Source organism: Nomascus leucogenys, chromosome 6 (assembly GCF_006542625.1).
Source record: "Nomascus leucogenys isolate Asia chromosome 6, Asia_NLE_v1, whole genome shotgun sequence".
Lineage (NCBI taxonomy): Eukaryota > Metazoa > Chordata > Mammalia > Primates > Hylobatidae > Nomascus > Nomascus leucogenys.
This window is the reverse complement of record NC_044386.1, coordinates 7201075-7228501: the sequence shown is the minus strand read 5'-3', so window position 1 is coordinate 7228501 and position 27427 is coordinate 7201075. Positions and strand designations below refer to the sequence as shown.

Sequence of the window (27427 nt, the reverse complement as noted above, 5' to 3'; positions counted from 1 at the left end):
CAGTCAATTTTAGGAGGCAAGCCTATTTGCTTGTCTTGGCTAAGCTGAGACACACGCTATAGGGATTCAATAAAAGCCCAGAGGACCACCATGATAAACCTATTGTGCGAGTCCAGTGACTTTCATATAAATTTGCCACTTAGCAGAAATTCATTTTCCAGCATGTAACATAACGGGGGTGAAATGTGAATCCACTGCTTTGTGAGAGTGAGGCAAATAGAGTGTACAGCACAGACACACACACACACGTGCATGTACACACACGTGCACACACACTTCTCACTTGCAGATCCCAGCCCTTCTCTCTGGGTGTCTGGAACTGTGCACAATCAGGTGCACATGTTCCAGCTGCTGATGATCAGCTCACTGATGAGCTCACTGGAAGGCAGATTGAATTTCACTAATTTCTAGCCATTAATAGAAGCAGAATTTTGAAGAAGGCAAGGAAGGACCATAAAACCTTGGTATCTCCAGGCTCTTCACTGAAACACCTTCTGTGTTGCTAGATGTTTGTGCCTCTGAGGGGGACAGATACTACATTGCTGTGTCATGTATCACTGTGATAGCAAGCTTCAGGATAGCTTCTCAGTGTAATAATGGTAGAATTCAACGAAATTCTAGTATTAACCAAAATATATTAAGTGGATTTGGGTGTGGGTTCAATGATGAAAATTAAAAAGATAATCTCTAACCACAGTTTAAGCAAAATTTCCAAACCATGGTACAAAATGGCTTTAAAGTTACATCTAAACCTTGTGAACATGTTTCCCATTCTACATAGATTATCCAAGAGTATAATGGTAGATTTAAAATGTAACGACATGCACCTCTTTATCTTCTTATTATTCTTTTCTAAGCTGAGACCCTCTTCTTTCTTCCAAATACTGGAATGAACCATAGCTTCCTGTTTCCACTCTTGCACCCTTCCTTCTTCCTTTTTCTCCATTAATGCTGCAGATGTTGCTACTCAGCTGTGAGCCCACTCTCCAACCACACACTGTTCCAATCTCCTTCCTTCACGGAGGAACCTCAAACCACCTTTATTTTCACTGGTCCCCTCACTCCGTTCTTCCTGTGAGCATTGCCCATGTTCAGGATAGTTCCTGAAAGCAGCCTTGAACTCCCTTCCCCTTCTGCTCCATCAGCTCATTTCACGTCGGAAAAGGTGGTCTTCACACACTGTCTCCAGTTCCACACCTTTCTTACTCACACAGCCTGTCTGAAAATCGAGTTCTTCAGAGCCTTCCCCCATCACACAGGCCAGCTGAAGTCCTACAGCACAGTCACATCTGCGGTGGCACCACTGTGACTTCTGGTGGATAACGGTTATCTCCAAGAGAACATTCAGTGTACAAGGGCAGAGTTGAGTCTGGCTTGCTCATGCTCTAGCTACAGCACCTAATCAGCACGTGGGAGGAGCACAGGACGTGGATGCGGAATGAATTGAAGAACAGATTTGACAGAGCTTCCGTCTTCGTAGCCTCCCTTGTTTCTTTTTTTTTTTTTTTTTTTTTGAGACGGAGTCTCGCTCTGTCGCCCAGGCTGGAGTGCAGTGGCGCAATCTCGGCTCACTGCAAGCTCCGCCTCCCGGGTTCACGCCATTCTCCTGCCTCAGCCTCTCCGAGTAGCTGGGACTACAGGCGCCTGCCACCACGCCCAGCTAATTTTTTTTTGTATTTTTAGTAGAGACGAGGTTTCACCGTGGTCTCGATCTCCTGACCTCGTGATCCGCCCGCCTCGGCCTCCCAAAGTGCTGGGATTACAAGCGTGAGCCACCGCGCCCGGCCTGCCTCCCTTCTTTCTCTTCCCGCTCTTCCTTGATTCTGTCACTGTCAACCTGGGCAGAACAACTGCTCTTTTGTAACTGGGGGGATAGTTTCAGCATACTTCTAATAACAGATTTTTTTTTCTATTATCTTTTCAGTGACTTTAAAATAAAAATATGATATTATTAGTGCTGTTGTTAATATAGTTACCTTAACCACGATTATAATTGATTTAATGAGCAATGGGAATAGTCACACAAAATAATTTTAGTTTTCTCCAACCACTGCTTTTCATTTGTTAGACCTTCCTTTCCCCCTCTTGGGTGGATTCCAGAGCTGCCATTCATATCAACCTTCTGTTTCATCTCCCGCCTCTCCCAAGCCTACCACTTCCCCTCCTCCCAATTCAGCTTGAGAGAAGAAGATGAGGGGTTGTGTCTGGTTTTGGTTGTATGTGATCCCTCTCGTTTGCAAAGTCCTTTTCAAGGTATTAGCACCAGGAGAAGTAATAAAGGTTCTCCTGTACCGAATGCTCAAGGCTGTTGTGCTATCATGCTGGTTGCTGCTGGATCATTTGTTTTCACAAATGCAATAGCCTTTATATTGTTAGAATTTTGTTGTTGCTGTTAACAGTCAATACAGAAACTGACATTTCCCCAAAAATTGTTCTCCAAAAGATTTAAGTAAATTTCAAGGTTTACTTTTTTCCTTTGTTTTAATATATTAGTATCCTTATTATACTTATTTATGGTTCCCAAGAGAACAGACATGGTTGATGCAGGCAGCGCAGACCACACACTGCATTACCTGTATTTTGTCCAGGACTCCGGTGCTGTCCATCCTACTAGCCACATTGACGGTGTTGCCCCAGATATCATATTGTGGCTTCTGAGCTCCAATCACACCAGCGATCACAGGTCCGTGGTTAATACCTGTGCCACATCAGAGTTGAGTTAGCAAGATTCATCTCATAACTATTGTCTTTTCATTTGTTTTATTTTTTGAGATGGGCTCTTACTCTGTCACCCAGGCTGGAGTGCAGTGGCGCCGTCTTGGCTGACTACAACCTTCACCTCCCAGGCTCAAGCGATCCTCCCACCTCAGCCTCCCGAGTAGCTGGGGCTACAGGAACACACCACCACACCTGGCTAATTTTTTGTATTTTTGGTAGAGACAGAGTTCTGCTATGTTGCCCAGGCTGGTCTCAAACTCCTGAGCTCAGGAGATTCACCTGTCTTGGCCTCCCAAAGTGTTGGGATTACAGGAGTGAGCCACCGCGCCAGGCCAAAGCTTCCCCTTTGCAATAGAAAGTTAGGTCAGGAAACAGCCCCAATATTGTTTCAAGCAGTACCTTTGCAGGTACAAAAGAGGTAATAAATAAATTCTCCTTTGGTTTTGTGGCATACTCAGGAAAACACACTTCTGGTTTAGGCATCTCAAATAATTTATTCCAGCTTTGGCGCAGGTCAGAGCACCCAGGGGTCAGCTGCTGGACACTGGCCTGTGGTTCCAGGCTTGCATCTGTCAGCTCAGCTTTTCTCCTGGCCACTGCTCATCCCTGCTTGATCAGCAGCTCTGGGGGTGGGGAAGAGCCTGGACTGATTATTGCTGGCAACAGGGCCATCTCTAGTTAGTGTAGGAGTGTGCTCAATTTGTGGTTCCAACTAATTTTACAGCTAGATATGCTGAAAAGGATGCTAGGAGTGAATTCACCTCATTATTTGTCCCATCGCTTTTGTTGGCAATATTATTATTCCACGTTGCTATCCCTGAACTGCCTCTGGATGTCACGGTGCATGGAGGTCAAGCAGGGAAGTCCCCTCCTGGGAGAGACTGAGGGTCTAGGGAAAGGGAGACTCAAAGGCCAAGTGAAACGTTGAGTTCAGGCTTCCTTAGAAACCTAACAAGGCTGACATATGGGGTTGAGGGGATAGACTTTATCAGTTATTGGACAATCAGGGTAAACTAGACATTTAATGTCAATAAACACCACTGGAAGGAGGTGCATTCAACAGTTCACGTGCATCTGAACAATATCACTGAAGTCTAGACCAGGAAAATGGCACTTTGGATGTAGCACATACGACTGGCAAAGAGCCGTTCTGGTCCCATGCTGCAGTGCAGGGCAATATTATTTTGGTCTATATAAGTTTGATAATAGAAGAGGTCATTCTCCCATTGGGATGGTTAATACTAAATGTCAAATTAATTGGATTGACAGATGCAAAGTACTGTTCCTAGGTGTGTCTGTGAGGGTGTTGCCAAAGGAGATTAACATTTGAGTGAGTGGATTGGGAAAGGCAGACCCACCCTCAATGTGAGTGGGCACCATATGATCAGCTGCCAGCATGGCCAGAATAAAAGCAGGCCGAAGAGAGATTAGACTGGCTTAGCCTCCCAGCCTACATCTTTCTCCTGTGCTGGATGCTTCCTGCCCTCCAGCATCAGACTCCAAGTTCTTCAGCTTTGGGACTCGGACTGGCTTCCTTGCTCCTCAGCTTGCAGACGGCCTAATGTGGGACCTCGCCTTGTGATTGTGTGAGTTAATACTTCTTAATAAACTTTCCTTTATATATACATCTATCCTATTATATATACATCTATCCTATTATTTCTGTCCCTCTAGATAACCCTGACTAATATGCCCATGTAATACATTTTTTTTTTTTTTAAAGAGGCATAGTAGCAAAATTTGAGGAGCCCATTTTCCAAGCTGTCAAAACAGTGTAGAGTCTCTGGGGTCAAAGGGACATGCCCATGTTTGGTGTGGTCATCTCATCTTTGCGTAAGGTAGAGCCCCCGATAGGGGTTTACTATGCACAGAACTGAGAAAGTAGAAAGAAAAATATGGCATTTTGGGAGACTGAGGTGAGCAGATCACTTGAGGTCAGGAGTAAGAGACCAGCCTGGCCAACATGTCTCTATTAAATCTACTAAATCTACTAAATATAAATAGTACAGAAATCCTATCTCTACTAAAAATACAAACATTAGCCAGGTGTGGTGGCACATGCCTGTAATCCCAGCTAGTTGGGAGGCTGGGGCAGGAGAATCACGTGAACCCAGGAGGTGGAGGTTGCAGTGAACTGAGATAGTGCCACTGCACCCCGGCCTGGGTGACAGAGCAAGACTCAGTCTCAAAAAAAAAAAAAAAAAAAAAAGAAAAAGAAAAATATGATTAAACACTGACAACTAATAGTACAAGTGGAGAAACACATCTCATTTGTGAAACAGATGTAACATATTTTGGATTTAAATGAAATTCAGGACATACCCACAGCAAAGGAAGAAAATGGCTTTGAATATTCAGATTTCTTTTTAAAGATGAAATTTGTATGTAAGAGAGCGTTAAAAACCATTCAGATAGAATTTGCTGCCTGAACTGCTCTTATATAAACTGACTCTCAGAAGAAGCAAAATGTGTTGCCAAGAAAACCATAAAATGGTCAAGGAAGCTCTTAGAAATCTGAATGGTTGCAAGTAACTGCACACAAAGAAACCCAGCTGTGTGTTGACTTGGTGGCTTAAAACACACATTTAAAAAAATAACAATTTGCAAAAGCCAAGAAATGAAACATGCTAAAAAAAATCAACTTAAAGTCTGTTAAAAATTTAGAAATCAGGAAGCCTTTGTTTCAACCAAGTAAACGTTACTTTTTTTTTTTTTTTTTTTTCCGGTGACAAGGTCTCTTTCTGTCACCCAGGCTGGATTGCAGTGGCACTATTATGGCTTGCTGCAGCCTCAACCTCTTGGGTTCAATCAATCCTCCCGCCTCAGCCTCCGAAGTAGCTGGGACTACAGGCGTGCACCGCCAAGCTCAGCTAATTCATTTTTTGTAGAGATGGGGTCTCATCATGTTGCCCAGGCTGGTCTCAAACTCCTGGAATCAAGTGATCTTCCCACCTCAGCCTCCAAAAGTGCTGGGATTACAGGCATGAGCCACTGCACCAGGCCTAAAGGTTATTTTTTAACAATATTATAAAGAAAGCTGGATTTTTTTTTTCTCTAGGATTTGAACACAATCTGAAAAGCTGTCACTGTTTCAGAACCTACAACACATTTGGTGTTATTACAGCTTGTGGCCCCAGGAAGATGGAACTGTATTACCACAATTCTAAGATGCATTTTTTTAAAGAAAATATTTTTATATCTCTGAAATATGGATGTATCTTATAGTTAGTGGCAGGTCCCAGTCCCAGTTTCATGGGCAACAGCCCATAAAATAATGCAGCAGCTCTTAGTGGACGTCTCACAGTGAATCAGCAACGCAGGACGGCTCAAGGCTGTGCGTGCCCTGTTTGTAGACGGGACCTTGACTGAGTGCGGGTAGCCTAGGTCCAACCAAAGCGGGGTTTCTCTAATTTGTTCAAAAGCGTCCTTCCTTCTGTCATCCAGTCTTGCAATGGGATGCATTTGTAACTGTCCTACTCCAACACTGAAAGGATCATCAACATCTCCTATGACTTACTCCTTATTCCACATCTTTGCCACAACTGAAACCGAGACCTCTTTGCAGAACGTACCCACTCGCAATTTGAAGTCGTTGAAGGAGTGCTTGTTGATGGCATCCAGCTTCGCTACCAGGGCAAAGGCAAACTCCACCATGGTGCCAATGTGCATGTACTGCCGCTCAGGCTCCTGAGAACACACACACAGGCGGATGGAAATTAGAGCATCACAGCTGGAAACTGTTCCCCTTTGTCCTCAACCTGAGCTTTAGGCCGAAAGGAATGCTGGCAAATTCTAATGCTACAAGGCACTGCAGACATTCTATAAGAATCAAATCCCATCTCAAGGAAGCCCCGTGTGGCCAAGGGGAGACGTTAGGTGCTAGAAGACACTGACTTCCGTGTCTCAGGCCCCCTCAGGCCAAACGCATTATGCGGGCTAAGGCTGACCACAGGGAACCTATATTGCATGAGTCCAGAAATCACCAAGGGAAGCTGGCTTTGAGGAGGGGCTGGCGCCTCCTTCCCTCTTTTCCCCTCCACAGCCAGCCTTTGCCTTTCTCTGCTGGGCTCTGGCTCTGGTGGCCTGACCACTAGGGGGTGCCCGCTCCTTGTCCTTGGGCTGCCAGTGGAGATTGCCCAGTGGGAGGTGCCATGGAAAAAGAGACCAGGGAGGAGGCTTGGGGCCTCATTCCTCCTCTTCCCTGCTCACCGCAGGCTTTCCACAGGGGTCGGTCTTCTTCACGGAGGACAAGGGCTACTGCCCAGGGTGGCAGCTACTGTCTCTGCACTGCAGCTCTCTCTAGTTCTGGGAACATCCTCCTCCTTTTGCCCTCTTAGGCCTTGAAATGAAGGTTTTTAGGCTGAATTGTGTCCCTCCAAGTTCATATGTTAAAGTCCTAACCCCACTCTCTCAGGATATGACCATATTTGGAGATAGGGTCTTTAAAGAGGTGATTAAGATAAAATGAGCTTATAAGGGTGGGCCCTAATCCAATATGACTGGTGTCCTTTTAAGAAGAGGCAGTTAGGACCCAGTCACCCACAAAGAGAAGGCCGTGTGAAGACACAAGGAGAAGAAGGAAAGAGCCCCAGCAGGGGGAGAGGAGAGGCCTCAGGAGAGACCAACCTTGCTGATGACTTGATCTTTGGTTTCCAGTCTCCAGAACAGCGAGGCAATTAACTTCTGTGGCTTAAGTCCCCCGTTTGCAGTACTTTGTTATGGCACCCCTAGCAAACTAATACGGAGGGTAACAATTTCCTCATTTACTCGTCCCTGAGGGCTGTGTCATCCCGTGAGGACGAGGGAATTACAGAGCTGAAGGAGAGAAGTCCTGAAGATTTCCCAGTGGGAAGAAGTGAACATCTCTATGCAGATTTCCTATTAATTTCTGTTTATCATTCCTGTTACCTGTTTATGTTTAACATGAATTTGTAGCACTTACTATATTTATATTTGGAATTTCACCTTTTTAAAAGTTTCTATTTTTTGTTATATTATTAGTATATGCATAGAATTCATTTAATTCCTTTAAATGTCCTGAAGGTTCCTGCTCCCCCAATACTTAGTGATTCTGTGCACCAAAGTGGGGTGGAGCACGGTTTCTGTTCCAGCCTGCCTGGTGAGCTGCTGGGCCTTCGGGGTTTCACTGACATGCGGTCCCAGGCCTGCCGGGCATGGCTGCTTGGCCGAATGGACGTCCGTGTCAGCACGGAAGCCAGTGCCGTGTGTCTTTTCAAGTCGGCATCCCTCACTGGTTTGTGAGCTCCACCAGGGTAGAGACCTTGCTCTATTAATCTGTGTCTCCACAGCAGAATAAAGTCCCTGACAAAGAAGAAGAACTCAATAAATCCTTATTGAATGACTATACTTAGGTTGGCAGTGGGATCACCAGGAGGAAATGGCTGGGAGGAATGCAGACAGGGACTCATTAAGCTTTGGCGGAAGGTCAAAGCTGACCGCCTTGCATTTGAAGAGAACGCACCCAGGAAGGATCATAAATGTGCATACTACAGCAGGTGAGGGCTCGAAGGGAAGAAAGGAGAATAGGATGGTAGAGGGTTGAGCTGGCAATATGCCCTCGGCTAGGACATGGGTCGGGGTAGGGGAACAAGCAAGGCACACTGGAAAACAGCTGAGAGAAGACCAGGAGAAACGGAACATGGGGCTGTTGCGGGCCTTAGGCAGTGACTTCTGAGATGAGCGTTGGATCCCAAAGGGAGCTAAATCAGAGATGAGAAAGGTCTGGGGAGAAAGAGGAGCCACCTGCTGACCTTGGGGAAGCATCCTCTACGGAAAGTGAAGAGAAAGCCCAACTCTCAGTGACTTAGAAGGGACGGGTGAGAAGATAGATGGAGACTGTAGACATAAGCACCTATTCAAGGTGACAGCAAGGTAGAGAAAAGCTACTACCAAGGTGGCAGCTAAAGGGGAGAGGAAAATGAAGAAGGGGTTATTCATCTGCTCTACACAGTGTTTAATAAGGAGTGTGCACGGGGATTGCAGTAATGCAGAGTTTCTCAACCTTGGCACCATGGACACTTGAACTGGGCTGAACTGGGTTATTCTCTGTTCTGCGGGCTGTCCTGCACATCACAGTGTGTTTAACACCATGCCTGGCCTCTGCCTACTGGACGTCAGGGGCATCCTTCACCTCTCATTGTGACAACCAGAAATGTCTCCATTGACAATGCTCCGGGGGGTGGGGGGAGGATTAAAATTGCTCCCAGTTGAGAATCACCGCACTAAACAGTATAAATATGAATGGAGAAGAAGAATTAAATCTCTGTTCAAGAGGGAAAGACATCTTCCTATCCTCAGGTGAATTATATCATTCCAGAAAAAGTCAAAGGCAATAGAACTATTGCAGTAAATTCTCAACTTAGAGTCATGAGAGAAAAACCATATAACTACAAAATTGGAGCCACAAAGTTGACTGTCAGCTAACTTCGGTGGAATTTCAGAATGTCATTTCTTAAGAACAGTTACTGTTTTCTATCAGAGCTCACTAGTATTTTTTTTGTCTCACAACTTATGGGGAAAACCTGATTTGGAGGCTTGTGCAGTCAGTTGGAAAACATCTTGCCCCTTAATGGGAGACACAAGCTGTTAAATCAACAAGCAAAATCTTGTGTAGTAAAAATTACAACTGTCCAAGTAAGGAGGACATATTTGCCATGAGAGAAATAATTTTGCTTTTTACCAAACCAAGGTGCAGCAAACAAGCTCCGTTCCTTGAGAAATTATTGCCCAATCTGTTTTCACACAGTTGGTTTAAACTGGAGGTTTTAAGTGACGTCAGTAATAAAAGAAGAGATTTAGTTCTGGGAATGAAATTTAATTCAACATCAGTAACTCATTTGGGCTTAGCAAACCCTAGAAAAAATTATGTTCAGTCTCTAGAAGAACTCAATTCATTTCAACAAGTCTTCATAAGTGTGGTCTCAATAAATAGCTGATGGAAGTATGAAGCAGTTATTTCTCCTATGATCTGAATAATTTATGTTATATATCCCCAGATATTTAACGGGCTTGCAGCTACACAGAGAGACTACTCACTCAGTTCCCTGAAACACATTTTATAAACTGGTTGTTTTGGAAGTTTCACCAGCAAGGAACATTGCTTAAAGTAGATGCATGTTTACCAAGATGATTTTATAACCCAAGTGTCTGTTTGGTAATAACCGAGGTAATTTTTTAGGCTAAAATAAACATAACCTTCCTCTTCTGTACTCTCTTCTCCCTCTTCCTTCCATAAATATTCACTGAGCATTTGTTATGTGTCTGGCCCTGTGTTCTATGCTGAAAAACTTCTGGTGTTCAAGTTCCCCTGTATCTGATTTGGAAGAGAAATGGGGATTGTTATCTAAGGAGTATTCTGTTCTCCTGACAGGCCTCTAGGAGATCTCATCAGACTTCTCCCAGCTGAGCATAAAAACTGCATCCTGTGATAATCATCTTACCTGGGAGAGGGTTGCCAATGGAATATTGCCTGCGTCAGGCAAAAATAGGTTCAGCTCCAGTTTCTGCAATCATTAGCTGTGTGGCCTTGGTAGAGTCATTTAACTTCACTGGGCCTCAGTTTTCCTCACCTGTTAAATGGGACAATAACGCCCTACCTTTTTTTTTTTTTTTGAGCTGGAGTCTTGCTCTGTAGCCCAGGCTGGAGTGCACTGGCACCATCTTGGCTCACTGCAACCTCCACCTCCCAGGCTCAAGCCACTCTCCTGCCTCAGCCTCCCGAGTAGCTGGGACTAGAGTTGTGTGCCCACCACGCCTGGCTAATTTTTTGTATTTTTAGTACAGACAGGGTTTCACCATGTTGGCCAGGTTGGTCTCGCACTCCTGAGCTCAGGTGATCTGCCTGCCTTGGCTTCTCAAAGTGCTGGGATTACAGGCATGAGCCACTGCACCCAGCCAACTCCCTACCTCATTGGGTTTCAGTTAAGATTGAATACAAGCAATGCCTTCAGCCTGCATCCCTGGGTCTTGGGTCTTAGTCTCCTTCATGATAGTGTAGAGATGCATGTCACTCTGCTTGACATGACAGCCATCTAGGAGGGAGATCCTAGTGTTGTTTTATGGCTAAGTGTGGTACTTTTCCCTCTTACTTACAGCTTTAACAATGACCAAGGTGCCTGACCTTTAAAGTGTCTTTGAGATTCTCTGTATGCATAGAGAAGAGGGACAGTTCATTTTCTTTCAGTTTTGAGTTTCCTGTTAACAGCATGAGAGCAGAAGGAAATTTCTCTCTTCTTCTGACACATCATGACAGCTTTGGTGTTTGCACAAAAATACACAGACTTAGGATTTTTTGCTTTTCATTTCCACAGAGACCTAAGCTATTCTTAATTCTTACCAGTGAAGGGAACTGGGGCTATTAGTTTTAATGGACCCCTTAACTACTATGACACTGGCAGGGACGGTCTCTGAATGACTCCTAGCTTCCTCTCTGGCCCATTTGGCAGGATCCCTCTAATCTTCCCAGATTCTCTGTGCCCACCTCACACAGGAATTGCTGTTTGTACTCCTGGTTCACTCCCAGACTATAAAACTCTGAGAGCAGTCACCAGCATGTACCTGGAACTTGGCTCGGTCAGTAGAGAAAATGTCTGTTGGATGACACAGCAGCCACATATAGGTCCTAACAGGTGAGCCAGGTGGTCCTAACTCAGAGCGGTCCTCGGGCGTCAATGGATGCGGACAGCAAATATTTCCTGTTCATTGCTTTGTCAGCTCAGTTTTGCCAATAGGCTAGGAGGGTGAGGGTAGGAATCTCAGAGGTGGCTCAGATGGAGCCTGGGGTCTGATCTGGGGGACGGAGGGAGCAGAATAATGGAGCAAATTCAGCAAGAGCCAGTGGAGCAGGAGGTCGCGCTTATGAACTAGTGATGACCCTCGGCCCACAAACCCAGGCCTGCTGTTGGATTTGTTTAGATGTAATAAGTAAATAAAATTATATATTTATTTTAAATAATATTTGGATAAAATAATGTTTTAAAAAATAAAATAATTGAAAATAAAGCAATAACACAGATTTTTTTTTTTTTTTGAGATGGAGTCTTGCTCTGTTGCCCAGGCTGGAGTGCAGTGGTGCAATCTCGGCTCACTGCAAGCTCTGCCTCCCGGGTTCACGCCATTCTCCTGCCTCAGCCTCCCAAGTAGCTGGGACTACAAGCGCCCACCAACACGCCCGGCTAATTTTTGTATTTTTAGTAGAGATGGGGTTTCACCTTGTTACCTAGGATGGTCTCGATCTCCTGACCTCGTGATCCACCCACCTCGGCCTCCCAAAGTGCTGGGATTACAGGCGTGAGCCATTGCGCCCGTCCCAGATGTTTTTAAGAATGGAAACAGCACCAGTGCTGACACCTTGCTGGAGAACAACCCCCCGCTTTCCTCTTGCTCCCCTGCTCCCCACTCCCTGTCTGTTCCGGGAGTGCAAGTTCTTTCCTTCTAGGTTGTTGGGGGAAATGGGTGTCAACCTGTTAGAAACTGTGAGTAACGGCTAGAGGTACTGCATATTACAGCAATACTACAATCAAAGCATGGGTCTGAAAGAAAGTTTTCTTCCCTAAACTTTGCTTTTGACTTCAGTTCCTAGAAAAATTAGTTTGAAAAAGATCAAAACTATTTACATACTTGTTAAGGGCAGATTTCCACATCTGAAAAGCCCCTCAGATGTGGAACAGGTGAGGCTCTGGAGTGCAGCAGAAGGAATGAGGCAATAGGGAGTGGTGGGGACTATGGTAGTGAGAGAACACTCCCAGTCTAATGAACAGCTGCTTCTATGCTCCAGCTGGCTGCTGTCATCAGGATGAAGATCAGGTAGATAACCCACCAGTCAAACAGATAACCCACCTACCAGGTAGATAACTCAGGTAGATAACCCCACTCATCAGGTAGATAACCCACTAATCAATCAGATAGCCCACCTACCAGGTAGGTAACTCACCAATCGGGTACGTAACCCAGCAATCACGCAGATAACCCACCAACCAGGTAAATAACCCACCATCCGGTAGATAACCCAACATTCAAGCAGATAACCCACCAACCAGGTAGATAACCCATCAATCAGGAACATAACCCACCAAACAGGTAGATAACCCACCAATCAAGCACAAAACCCATCAACTAGGTAGATAACCCACCCATCAGGTAGATAACCCACCATTCAAGCAGATAACCCACCAACCAGGTAGATAACCCATCAATCAGGAAGATAACCCACCAATCAGATAGATAACCCACCCATCAGGTAGATAACCCACCATTCAAGCAGATAACCCACCAACCAGGTAGATAACCCATCAATCAGGAAGATAACCCACCAGTCAGGTAGATAACCCATCAATCAGGAAGATAACCCACCAATCAGGTAGATAACCCACCCATCAGGTAGATAACCCACCCATCAGGCAGATAACCCACCAGTCAAGCAGAAAACCCATCAACTAGGCAGATAATCCACCCATCAGGCAGATAACCCACCCATCAGGTAGATAACTCACCTATCAGGCAGATAACCCACCAATCAGGTAGATAACCCATCAATCAGGAAGATAACCCACCAATCAGGTAGATAACCCATCAATCAGGTAGATAACCCACCAATCAGGTAGATAACCCATGAATTTTCAGGAGTACCTGGATCATTTTCCAGCAAAATATCCCTTAAAAAAAAAAAAAAAGCAAAAGTCTACAAATCAAGGAGAACATACCACAGCCACCAGTTTTCTCTAAAGTCCGTGGAAAGAAACAAGCAGGGGCTGCAGGTATGAGGCTCAGAAGAGAGTGACGTCTTAAGGGCAAAACGAAGGGCCCTTGAGATGGGCAAACTCACTAAATCCAAGCCGGGGTATCTACACCTCAGGGAGTGTGCTCAGGGAATGAATGAAAGCCCATTTCCAGTTTAATATTTCCTTTCTTGACAAATGCCTGTTTCTTTTAAAACCAACAATCCGTTCTTACATGTAATGCAACCATTTAGCCACATTGTTGACTTAAGCTTAAAATTGGAATGGATCATTTCATTTAAAAAGTACAAATGAGGCAAAACAGAGCCAGGCACAAAAGCCCTGCCTCACTAGGTGCTGACATACTTCTATGCACTTGTTTCTCCATGGGTAAGTATGTTGTTACTGCAAAGAGAAAATGCCAAGGTAATTAAAAATAAATGCTAAATTTCAAAAGGCTATTACCCAGATAATTTGCCTCTTTTTGGATTTAAGAAAAAGCCATTATTCCTTGGGTTACCCTATGTATTTTGTAAACTGAATATCTTTTGTTGCCACACTAAAGATTTGGCTAAACAATAAATAGAAAGTATTTTGTCTATAACTAGAGAAGCAAAGGCTTAAGCCCATTTTGGGCAGGTTACAAAAGGTAAAAGTGACATTCATTTCTTATAAAAGTAACTAATATTAGCATGAATATTTATCAGGTATGTTATTTTCCCCAAATCAATTGTAATGAACTTTCCTTTCAGAATACATTCATTGCACTTCAAAATATTTCTAGGATGCCCTTATAAAGAATCTAATTAAATGCTCTAATCACAAATAGCACATTCAGTACTGAGAGAATTTCCCTCCATGGATATGACTACATATCATATTTCAATGTCCCAAAACCCTTATCTCTGTTCTATTTGAGGCAGCAATGATACCAATATGCAAAACACGGTACAAACCACAATATATTATTATTACTGTCAGCATTTTCATTACTTACTATGCCCATGGAGTCGATTAAGTATTTTGCATATTAAATATAGTCTTCTCAACAGCCTCATGCAACGGGCGTGATCACCATTTCATGCATAAGGTAACAGAAGTGCAGAACACTTAGTTATAATAGTAAGTAATAAGCAGTTTCATTTGATAGTCATGCTCTTTCGACTCTACCCTGAAAACAGTCACGTGTTAACAACAGTGGCTGGGTTTGAAGTCAGCAAGCCATTCAACGATAACTAAGAAGACAAGTTTCATTGCTGGGGCAGCTGAGGGTGGAGGAATGGGGCTCCTGGCAAGGGATTTGCTAAAGGGCTGGGAGCAGCGATGAGTGAATAGGATAGATACAAATGTAGGGGTGCAGGGATGCTCAGGAAAGGGTGGGGGCTGGTGGAGGGGCAGGTGAGCCAAGGACAACAGGAGGCAGCACCAGAGGCTGCAGTGCGGAGCTCTGGACAGACAGATACACCCAGGTCTGACCCCTACTCTATGGCTGCTTGTTTTCCCTAGAACACGGAGAAAGTTACTTGACTGCTCCGTGCCTCAGTTTCTGCATCTTTAAAATGGGCAAAGAGTTTTACTACTTACCTCCTAGGCTTGTCGTAAGGGCTCAGGAGCCATTCAGTAAAGGTTCAACAAGGTCAGGGAAAGAATTTAGAGGGTTTGCATTGGAAGTGGCAGGTTTGTAAAACAGAGTGAAGGAAGCTAAACACTGCCTGGGAGGTGGAGTGGGCACAGGTGCAATCACTCCTTGAACAAACACAGGTGATCACTTAAAGGCCCTGCTGGGAACTTTGAAGGCCACTGCATAACACACAGCACCTGTTATAGTCTGGATGGTGGCTAAGAAACATACACACACTTCCAGGAAAGTTGAAAATGACAGGTAGCAAACAGTGAAGAAAGGAAATAAGATCTGGACTCAGACAGCTAGGTAAGGCAAAGCTCCCCAGGTCGGGGCATGGGAAAGCCTTCTGTGAAAGTTGGAGCCTTGGCATTCTGATGAGTGAGATTCTGAAAGGCTCCTTGACCAGGCAGGGCATCTTCTGTGACCATCAGAATCACCTGGGTAAACTAGTGGAAATGGGGATCCCCGGCTCACATTGGAAATGGGGATCCCCAGAGACACAGCAGGCTTGAGGCTGTCCCTGGAAACCACTGTAACAAGCACCACAGGTGGTGCTGCTACAGGTCATGGGTACACCATACCTGGAGGGGATGTGGATAGGACCCAGGTTGGTCTGCACAAAAGCACATGCGTGTTTGAGGGCTGGTGTAGAGACTGTAGGGAGTGGTAGGGGGATGGGTCAGGGCAGTGGGCTGGGGCAGAGGGTTGAGGCCCTGTTTCCACAGTGGGGAGGAGAAGAAGAAAATGGCAGTAGTGTTAGAAAGCAGGGTGTCTATAGGAAGCTGGAAGTGATCCAAGTGTGGCCCAATGGTCAAGATAGTGGATAGGATAGAGGTTTTGGTGGAGATCGAATGTGCAGAGGGGATGGATAAAGTCTTAGGAGAGGTCCCTGATGGAGAAGAGGGGTTGGGGAAAGAATATTACAATGTCCCACAGAGACGGAGCACAGGCTGGGGCCAGACAATGGAAGGGCTGGAAAGCCAAGGGAGGATTACTGGGCAAAGGCAATGGCCATCCACAGACAGGGCATCACCCAGGACGAATGCTCAGAGAATGTGATTGGACTGGAATTTTGGAATCTGGAAGTGTTTTTTTGGTCATCAAGAGTAGAATTCCTGATGGCATTGGTGAGGCAGGATTGTGGAGGTGTAGAGAGAAAGTAGAAGGTGAAAGATAAATGCAGTGGCTACGGACTCTCAGTCTATAAAGTGTGGCTGCAGAAAGGAAGAGAAAAGACCTGGAGACTTTTCTTGAACATCCAGGAGACTGGGTCTGATGGAGGCAGAGTTAGGGTCAGGAAGAACAGGCAGACATGCACCCTGGGCTGTAGAGTGATGAGCTGTAGAGTGACACTGATTGTGGAACAGGTCTTCACGTGGTGGTGCCTCGGAAGATCTCCCACTCCGAGGCCCTGCCAAAGTATTGTTAGTTGGCTGTCCAAGAGCAAAGGGCTGGAGTGGATGTGATTGGGTGAAGTGCTCCTGACGGCCCTCACTAGATGAGCTGGAGAAGCCTCCAAGTCACAGCTGGATGAGGATGAGGTAAGTGAGGCACTCACCTCAGGAGTGAAACTTCAGGAGAAAAAGGCTCAGCAATCATGAGAAATAATATCCTAGTGCAATATTTTTAAAAATCAAAATCAATGCAGAAAAATTCAAGATGAACTAAAATAATGAAATTTTAAATAAAGATACTGCTGTGGACAGGACTGTGTCCTCCCTAAAATTTATATGTTGAAGTGCTGACCTCCCAGGTGACTGTACTGAAGACAGGGCTTTGTTAGGAGGTAATTATGGTCAACTAAGATGATAAGGGTGGAGCTCCAATCCAACAGAACTGGTGCCCTCTTTAAAGTGGAAGAGAAACCAGCTCTCTCTCTGTCTCTGTCTCTCTCTCCCCTCCATGGGAGGCCTAAGAGAAGTGAGAAGGCTGCTGTTTGCAAGACAGAAGAGGAGCCCTCAGCAGACACCTAATCAGCCAGCACCTCAGTCTTGAATTTCCCAGCCTTCAGAACTGTGAGAAATAAATTTCTGTAGTTCAAGCCACCCAGCCTGTGGTATTCTGCCTGGCAGGCCAAGCAGACTAAGACAGATAGGTCCTGACAGTGTTGTGCTGAGCATCTTAGAGCCTGAGGCAATAAGAAAAATGCCTGTCTCTATACATGTTTTAATGTTATTTTTTTTAAGGGTCAATGTTTTCCAGAACATTAAAGGCATTGGAGAAGCATATATTTGTTTCCATGAAAGCCAGGAAAGTAAAATTGTAATTAGTTCTGGTTTGGGTTATAAATAGAATATTTAAAGTTAAAAGAATGTTGTATATTTTAATATCTTGATTTTACATTTTTTTTCAATTTTTTAACACTTTAATGTTCTGGAAAAAGCCCTAACCATTAAAAATCTACAACACCATGCAGAGGGTACAGCAGTTTTCCTTTGGCCACAGACTCCATGATGGCTTGAGAGGGTGTTGCTCATAATCCAAAGGCAAGGTTCTTCTGGGGTTTCTTTTATGGCTTGTTTCTTTTATTTTCTTTATTACTGAAGTAATGCATACTCACTAAAAAATAATAATCTGAAGGCAACCAACTGAAGAGGAGAACCAATGGAATACATATCACTCCAATTAACTGGAAGAATGCTAGGGTTCTATCTTGAGTCAGACATCTATCCATGTTCTACTCTTTGCCCATGAATGCATGAATGTTAAGCAGGAAACTAGGACCCTCTCCTGATATTCCTGGAAGAGGGAGCTCTGTTATGGTGCCTGCTGCCTCTCTCCCCACTCTCACTCTTCCCATGGGAGGTGGTTATGGGAGAGGGTCTCACACATGGTACTCAGCCCTTCTTCTCTTTGGGAACCTGCCTGTCCACAGAAAGCATGTTCTGGTAAGTGTGGTTTCTCTGTGGTGTGCCCAGCAGAGGGCAGGCTCCACAGCAAAGGCCACTGTCCTGAGGGGAAAGGAGGTCTTTTTTACAGGTCCCTACTAATATTCCAACAAGTTACACAAGCATGTCTACGTACATGCTGTCTCTCTCTCTCTTTCTCTCTCTCTCTCACACACACACACACACGAGAAAATCTCGAAAACCTTAGTTGATTGAAGATATTCAATTTTGTCCAAATGACCTTTTCAATGAAATTTCCATGTGGCCAACTTGTTTTTTGACCACATTATTTTATTTTAATTCATTTTTTAGATGGGGTGTCACTCTGTCACACAGGCTGGAGTGCAGTGGTGCGATCTCAGTTCACTGCAACCTCCACCTCCCAGGCTCAACCATCCTCCCATCTCAGCCTCTTGAGTAACAGGGACCACAAGTACATGCTACCTGGCTGGTTTTTTTTTTGTATTTTTGGTAAAGACGGGGTTTCACTATGTTGCCCAGGTTGGTCTCGAACTCCTGAGCTCAAGAGATCCACCCACCTCGGCCTCCCAAAGTGCTGGGATTACAGACACGAGCCACCGCACACGGCCTTGACTATATTCTTTTAAATCAAAAGACCTGGATCCATCCTTACTGGGTCTCCTTCAAATAACTAGCTTTCATCTTCTACTTCATTGTGTATTTATCTGGTAACAAGCAGCTACTGATTGATTTTTCTTCTCCTGTTGGCCAGCAGAAGGAGTTCTGTGAACAGATCCTCTGGCGCTAAGAAGTCTGGAATTTTCATCTTCTCTCATAGGACCTTGACCCTGAGCTTTAGGTTGTACAAAATATACAGTTCTTGGGGCATTTCATGGCTGTTTTGGTCCCGGGGTGGTTTGTGGATGGGGCTGAGGCTCACCTGTGCCGTTAAGTGGCCAACACGTCTTACCTGGGAGTGCTCCTGGCTGGGCACAGCGCTCAGACCTGTTGCTGCCATGTATGTGCTGCCAATGGTCTTAATCTTTTCAACTCCACTGAATTTTGGCTTGGAAAGAAGCTGTGAAGCAAGGACAACCATCCAGTTACTCAGTTGGATGCTGACCTGAAGCTGAGCACTTTATAGAGACATTCTCAAATGCTGGTTCACAGTAACGCCGTGACTTGTTTCAACCACTGAGTATGCACCCTTGGGCCCTGGGCTTTTCCAGGAATGAAAACTTCATGTATGTCATACAGCGCATGTCCTTGGAGGAAAATACAGCATAATGATTTACTTCCAAGGAACACGAATTACTGTTCAAACTTTGCTAGTGAAGGAACCAAGATGAATTATGATGCAAATGACAATGGGCTTGAATAAATTTCCTGACTATGCATTTGAAAGGCATAAATATAAAATTATGATTCGATGAGTGAGCTCTTTCTTGCATGGTCAGAATGATTTATGATCAATTATTAGTGCTGAGGACTGGCTTTTGCCCTCTGAGTGCTTAAGGTGGATGGAGTAAATCTAGAATGGTTGTCATCAGCCCTAGCCTAATATATACATTAGGAAGAGAAACCAGCTCTCTCTCTCTCTCTCTCTCCCTCTCTCTCTCTCTCTCTCTCTCCCCTCCATGGGAGGCCTAAGAGAAGTGAGAAGGCTGCTGTTTGCAAGACAGGAGAGGAGCCATATGATATACATGTGTATATGTATGTATATATATATATATTTGAGACAGAGTCTTGCTCTGTCACCCTAGCTGGAGTGCAGTGGTGTGATCATAGCTCAGTGTAGCCTCCATCTCCCAAGCTCAAGTGAACCTCCTGCTTCAGACTCCCAAGTAGCTGAGATCACAGGCATACATTACTATGTGCAGCTAATTTAAAAAATTTTTTTGCTGAGACAGGGTCTCCCTATGTAGCCCAGGCTGGTCTCAAACTCCTGGGCTCAAGCGATCCTCCCACCTTGGCCTCCTAAAGTGCTGGGATGACAGGCACGAGCCACCACAGCTGGCCCGAGCCCTACTATTTCTTGTCTTGGAATTAGTTATCAGCGTCCCACTTGACTCCTCCTTAATCTGCTGATTTAGGCTTTCAGCTGGGATGGAGGAAAGGTAGGGATAAGAACAGAAGCTGTAGGAAGGAAGAGGAATGGGCTTGCACGTGAAGGATGCCCTGGAAGGTCTGTACCTGCTCAGGAGGGCAGGGCTCAAATGGCGCTGACCAGAGACCAAGAGTGTTTTCTTGTCCCATCCTTGGAACTCCTGATTTCAGAGAAGATTCCTCCAGGATTAAGTATCAAATAATTTAAGGCAGATGAGCAAATCCCAGTATCACCTATCCACATATCCACTGTCACTCACCTGTTAGTACTGGGGAATGTTTATTTCACTGAGGAGCAGCTGAGACCCCCAGCTGCTGTTTGTCACGATGCACCCAGGATCACAGTGGTAATCGCTGGCGGTCATGACATCACCATGAATATCTAGCATTGACCTCACAGTGATGATGGTGGTGAGAGAAAATGCACAGGGCCCACAAGACATTTAGGAGGTTTGCCTGAAACCACCATGGTATGTAATCTGATCACTGTATTTCAAAATTCCATGAATCATCATTAACATATGCTCCTGGACAGATGTCAATTTTCCTCTATTTTGCAAGATAGTGATAGAAATAGTGTGGCTGCAATATCCTTAAACCAGAGGGGCGTTTGTTCTTACTGGGAAATGGAACACACTATTCTCTATGTAGAAAGTTGAAAAATAACACGTATTTCAAATTCTAAAACAGACACTCTGTCCCTTCGAAAGTATGTTGTATTATCCCCCCATACAGATTGTATTTTCAATAATAAAATGTCACCCATGCATAGTGCAAGTTGATATCTGACAAAGGCATTGAAGTAGGCACAGACATACTAATAGTCTATTATAATTCATTATCTTTTTATGTAGAAAGGGCTGGGCAAGTATTTTACCTTGAATTCAAGCCTTTGTAGAGAATCCACTAGCACACTGGATACACATTTGATTTAACAGATTTTGGTAGCTGTTCCTAGCAGTCATACTAGCTTCAAAAATACAATGTATTTGTCTACCTCAAATTAGTCAGAGACCTAAATAAAGCAAAAGGCTTTAATGCCACCTGCCAGAAATTATGCCAAAGGACAAGTTTTTGGGATAGGCTACTATGCTGAAGTAACTTCAAGTGCACAGGTGTGAGACTGGGTGTACTCCTGCCCTTCAAGGGCAACTCTCAGTACGTACATCATCAAAGTCAGCGATGATCTCATTCAGGAGCCGAAGGCATTCCAAGCCCTCCTTGTTCACGTCGGATTCTGTATAAAATTCTTTGAAATCCGGAATGGAGGCAAACATGACGCAGACGCAGTCATAGGACTGGTGGTATAGCTCCTGCTTGGGAGAAAAGCAAGAGCTGATCAGTAGGAGACTGACCTTTAAACAGAAACACTCCACAGGCAAGCGGCTTGTTTATGCCAGGATTCACACAGACATCGCCCAAATGCCTACTCCACTTGCCCCACCCCAGCCGCGGCCCAATCCACACACTGCCGCTGCTTGCAGGGGGAAGCTTCTAATGAGCTGGATTCAGGCCACTACCAGTTAAGAAGAGGTGTCTTGCCAGTTAAACCTCTCTGTCATATTGACTTGAGACAATGACAAGAGACCACAGAGTTCTGGCTTAGTAAAAAGTGTCCTTTAAACAACTGAAGGGAAACAAAATAATTTCCCAAACTCTCAGATTGTCCTGAAGTAACTCGTTATGGCTATAGTATCTGGATGGGAGTCTTGATGAATTTTCCTCTTCAGTGTCTCCTGAAAAGAGCATATGGAATTCATCAAGTTACTTCTTATTACACCAGAAAGAACCAATAGAGCTCCTCAGTCTACTTATTTATATTAGACACTGACTATATTTATTCAGGATATTCTTTTGTTTTTAAATAGAAAGAGGCTCATAGTTCTTTATCCATAGACATGAGTTAAATCGCAATGTCTCGCAAACACAATTTTAGGGTGTTTCTATAATTTTCCCAACACAGTGACACCTTCGAATTCAATGAAGGTTCCAGAAAGGAAGAGTTGTTAGGTGATCTTAGGGGCTAGTCCTAGGTGTGGAGGATCTGCCCTTCCACTGGCAAGGGCTCCTCAGACCCCTGAGATGGCCCTGACACAGGCAGACTGGCTGGGGCCACTGTGGACGCAGTGCAGCATGGGAAATGCTTTCTTCTCCAGGAAAGGTGAGGAGAGTTCTGTTAAACAAGATGGCCGACCTCTGAGGGGAGGGAAAAATGGTTGGTGCTTCCTGTGTGTCTGGCAGGGCGAGGGAATCCATTCTACATGAACATTATCAGTAAGCCCTGCTCTTTGGGGCACCCAGATGAACTCCTTTGCAGACAGCAAGCACTTAAATAGTATTATAACTCCAAGGTTTGGTGGCACCTCAGAGGAACTGTTCTTTCCCCAGGGAGGTCCCATCACAAACCCATCGGAGCCAGGGCAACCCAACTGAAGGCCACAACAGTTTTGAGAAAAAGATGGACTCGTGTCCTGTTCTGGTTCTCAGGAGCAGCCACTCTATAATCCCTACTACTGCCTCAAAATCTGTACAAAGTACATGAACAATGAAATCAAGGTTTTCTTTTCTATTTTGTGCTCAATAAAATCGGTTTGTGGACTACAAACTGATCACCCACCTTCTTTGGCAGAGTGGTCACTTGGAAGCTCTGAGGGAAGGCCCAGGGTGAGCTCAGGTCACTGCTCACCTGGGCCTCAGATTCAGGGCTTCCATAATACTATAACTATTGGGAAACCAGGGAAACTTCCAGGCTTCTCAAATTCTCTGGAGCCTGTGAAACTTGGGGGGCTGAGAACCATGCACTGAACTCGTGGGAGGTTCCCTCATGTGGTTGCATTGGGCGTGGGGCCAGAGAGGATTGCATGCTGACTGGCAGAGGACTTGAGCTGGGCTTAGACTTCCAGAGGACCTGGGGGCTGGAGTAGGGCAGGTGGGCAGCCTGTGAAGATAATTTGGAATTCAAGGTCTAGAATGGGTGACCCATGTCAGCATATAGCTACCCAAAAGTATTACTGAGCTTTAGAATTGAAAGTGAATTTAGACGTCTCCTCAACATTCATTCACATGTAACCATTCTGTTGAACAAGCTCAAGGCATGAAAAAATAATCACAAAGCAACTGCATTTCTGTGGCTACTACCCCAAAAAACTGTGGCCACTACCCCAAAAAACTGAAAGTTTTTGGAGTGTGGCTAGATCTTCCCTATCTTGAACGAACACTCGGGACTACCCAGTGGCCCTGCATGTCACTGTGTGTAATGAAAGCTCCTCTCATCCATAATTAGAGGCCCCAGTCCAAGAAATAGTCAAAACTCGGCAGGGTGCATTGGCTCACGCCTGTAATCCCAGCACCTTGGGAGGTCGAGGTAGGCGGATCATGAGGTCAGGAGATCGAGACCACGGTGAAACCCTGTCTCTACTAAAAATACAAAAAATTAGCCAGGCACGGTGGCCGGCGCCTGTAGTACCAGCTACTGGGGAGGCTGAGGCAGGAGAATGGCGTGAACCTGGGAGGTAGAGCTTGCAGTGAGCCGAGATCGTGCCACTGCACACCAGCCTGGGCGACAGAGAGAGACTCCGTCTCAAAAAAAAAAAAAAAAAAAAAAAAAAAAAAAAAAAAAAAAAAAAAAAAAGAAATAGTCAAAACTCTTGCCCTCGTTGTACCTGTGGCTTGTGCCCTTCCCCAGTGTGGGCCTTTTGCAGGTGGAGAAGGGGTATCAGTTGGCCTCTACTCTCTCTCCACCACTCCTTCTACCTCCACTCTTCCTAACTTGCTAGCCGGGTTTTCCAAACCATCCAGAATGGAGAACAGGGGAAGGAGGAAGAGGCTGCGAGGCAGGACAGCTTCCTATTAGCTGCATCCTGCTCCCTGAATACTCAAACCTGGCTTTCCTCCTGTGGATGTTTTCATGGGTTTTTGGAAGACTCCCTACCATTTCGCCCATTCCTGGACATCCCCCAAACCCTGAGTCTTCCATGATGGAGGCCATGCACATTGCTCCTGCTCCTCACTATCCTCTCAGGTCCGGGCTTTCGGGCTATTTCTTCGAGTTTCTCTGAGGAGGTGCCTTCACCTCCCACTGCCTCCCCTCTGTCTCCCAGGCAGCTTTGTAACATTGGATCTAAAACAACCCTACACCAATTCTCTTTTTCTTGCTTGATCCTTGGGCAACACTGAGCACCCTTTGTTGTCCAAACAACTGACAGTCCAGCCATGTCCCAAACCACAGCTCCCCACCCTTTGTGCCCAGATGCCCCATCAGCACCTGCATTCAGCATTTCCAAGTATCAGAACCTGTCTGCTATCGGTGTCCCCCAGTTGGAGATGCTTCCCAGGACCACTCAGAGACTCAGGTCATGGGGTGTTCCCAGGCTGAGCAGTTCTGGCCTGTTCACAAGGCTGGAGGTGAGGGGGGATCCCCACCTTCCCCTCTAGGAGGGAGCTCATCCCCACTACATTCTGCCCAAACTGTCTTTCAACCTCTAGTCTTCTGACCAGTTCATAAGCTCCCTGCAGGTCAAGGAAGGCGTTTGTAAGCTCTGCACACTGTTTAATGCCTCCTTTGGAATAAGGGAGCAAGTGTCTCTTAGTGTCACAGGCTGAAATTCCCTCTGACACCCTGTTACACACACATGTGCCCTATCAAAATGCCTGCTGTGTGCCAGGCTCCATACCAGGTGTTAGGGACACAGGGGAAAAGAACACAAGCCCTGCCCTTAAGGAGCATAGAGTCTAGTTGGAGAGAAGAGAAAATCAAGAAAACATAATAAAGTGCAATTGGTGCCGTGGGCCCAGGTGTGGAGACGTCTGGGGCTTTTCATCCAGGTGGGCATGGGGGTTGGAGTGTTCTAGAAAACATTCAAAGCTGCCACCGGCGCTCAGGTCTCCCACCTTCCAGACCAGACTGGTGCTTTGTCTCACTGACTCGGGCTGCGTAGAGGCTTTGGATCTTCCACATTTCCCGAGTTGACCTATGTGGGAACTGTTAAGCACCTGGTGTCCCCAACTGTCAGTTAATGCCTAATTTACTCAGGGGAGTCAAATGACTAGAAAGTACAGAAGCGTCTATTGAAACCCCAAGGGCATGCTAGCCTGACCCTCCTGCAGAGGACGCATGGGTATAGAGCTTAAAGCTTAGCACTGTTGAGTGATCTGCCCGGTCGTCACTGGGAGGGCTCTCACCAGCAGAAAGGGAGGTGCTGTTTGCACACGAGGGGCATTTCCCAAATTTCTGTGGTGGCATCCGTGGCTCATGTGGCTTGTTTTGATCAGGCATTGGCTCTCTCTGAATGAGGCTGTCTGGCTCACAATCCTCTACCATCCGGGGACTTGGCACGGGGTCGATTTGGTGACAAAATGCAGTTTTCTCCCCAAGTGATGAGAGCTGGCTTTGATGCCCATTGAAGGGGCTTTTCAGAAATGTTCCTGCCACACACAGAGGTGGGGAGAACAGGCTTCCAAAACAGACAGGGCTCCCATCGGGGTGCACAGAACTCTCCTGATGAGCCTGAGGGTTGTGTGGGCTGAATCTGGCCATGACAGTTAACAGCTGATGGAGAAGCTTCAGGAAGTTTTAAGTAACACAAGTGCCCAGGAGAAGGAAGAGGCACTGCAAAGCCAGTGTAGACACAAGCAGCCAGCCCTGTGCCCATGAGCCTGAGCATAGGCCTATGAGCACTTCTTCACTGAAATAAAACCTTTTCAGAATTGATTGTTACAGCGATTACATCATTCTTGACTCCCTATTTCTGAAGGGAAATTAATTTCCTTTGTGCATTGATGCAGTGGGTAGGAGAGCAAAAATGACATGATCTGTGTTAATGCAGGTCTTGGTATAAGCTGTGCCATTTTCTAAGGATTGTTCCAGAAGCCATGGAGTGGAGGCTATCCAAAGACGCCCTGCCCCAGACTCAAAAAGTCATCAGGAACCACAGGTTGTGCCACAGAGAGGAATGGAACTGCCTCCCTGGTCTCTCCCACAGCCCTGACCTATCGGTTTTGGTCCCAGGAGGCCGTTCATCCTCAGGGCAGTGATTCTGCAGGGAAGCAGCCCCCATCCTGTTTATGCATGAAGTATTTCACTAGTTAAGTCAGAAAGGATGCAAGTATAAGCTGATCCCACGCAGGGAAATAAAACATGACTTCAAGTCCTCTTTTTTTTTTTGGCTTATAGGTAGACCTTGTTGTATTGTGTCTTGCTTTACTGCAGTGCACAGATATTGCGTCTTTCACAAAGTGAATGTTTGCTGCTGCCCTCCCTTGACCAAGTCTAATGGCACCATTTCCCAACAGCATGTGCTCATTTTGTGTGTCCATGTCAGCATTTTTTGCAACAAAGTATTTTAAAGTTAAGGTATGTACATTTTTTTTTACACATAATGCTATTGAATACTTAAAACATACAGTATAGTGTAAACATAATCTTCACATGTGCTGGGAAAGCAAAAATTTGTGACTTGCTTGATAGTGATATTCACTTTATTGCAGAGGTCCGGAACCAAACCGGCAATATTGGTGAAGTATAGCTATATTTGCTTTTGCCAAAGTCTTGTTTTCCTGTATTATTTCCAGAAGACTCACAGAGCAGTATCACCAAGAGTTTAGCGGAAATGGATTAGTGTGGTGGATGCCGGGGTAACCCACACAAAGGGGCTGAGGGCCTGCTCCCATCCACCCCATGCCCCAGAAGCCTCCCCTGGGGCCTCTGCATTCAGAGGCACTGAGCACTCAGCACCAGGGTTTGGCCCACCCTGCTGAGAGGGGGCTGGGAAGGCAGACGCTGCCCACAGTGCTTTTTATCCAATGCCAGGAACAGGAGCGAAGTGATTACATTGGGTTTTGTTTTCCACTTTATTCGGGCTCCAAAAATGTTGGGCAAGAGCCCTTTCTGAAAGCTTTTGATCAATTCCCAGGGGCAGTGATTCTCAAATTTTGCATGAATCTGAGATATTTGCTTAAAAGATAGCTAACAGTATTTACTATATGCCATGCACAGTTCTAAGAGCTTCATCTAAATTATTGCTTCAAAAATTGGTAATGGTCTCTGAGAGGACTCTGAGGCCCCACAGCCATGCTTTGCTCTCAATCACCTCGCAGGGCCCAGGAAGTCAAGGAAGGCTTGTGTGGGGACCAGGAATAGCCTGTTTGGCAGGTGCTGCAGGTGGTCCTTCACTTTCAGAAGCACCGCTCTTGTCTTCAGGGACTTCTTTGGTCCCAGCATCAGCCACACTCTGCCATGCAGGTTCAGTAAGGGATAGGCCTTCTGCTCGGGGAAACCTTAGGGAGGGAAAAAACTCAGGCAGGATGTCAGTATTTGGTCCTGACACTGTAGAGGGGACAGAAACCTTGATGATAGCTACACTCTTAAACAGCATGGGCACCGTTATTATTCAGCT

The 27427-nt window shown here is 45.5% G+C and overlaps 1 protein-coding gene across 1 annotated transcript in view; it reads right to left on the bottom strand.

The window, feature by feature from the left end:
• Positions 1-27427, bottom strand: part of ADCY2 (adenylate cyclase 2) — a 434401-nt gene that overhangs the window by 5472 nt on the left and 401502 nt on the right. The window contains exons 21-24 of the mRNA XM_030813903.1: positions 21200-21346; positions 18898-19005; positions 6291-6405; positions 2574-2698 (exon numbers count right to left, since the gene is read on the bottom strand). Of these exons, the coding sequence (XP_030669763.1) occupies positions 2574-2698; positions 6291-6405; positions 18898-19005; positions 21200-21346 (495 nt within the window). The remainder of the gene's footprint in view (positions 1-2573; positions 2699-6290; positions 6406-18897; positions 19006-21199; positions 21347-27427) is intronic.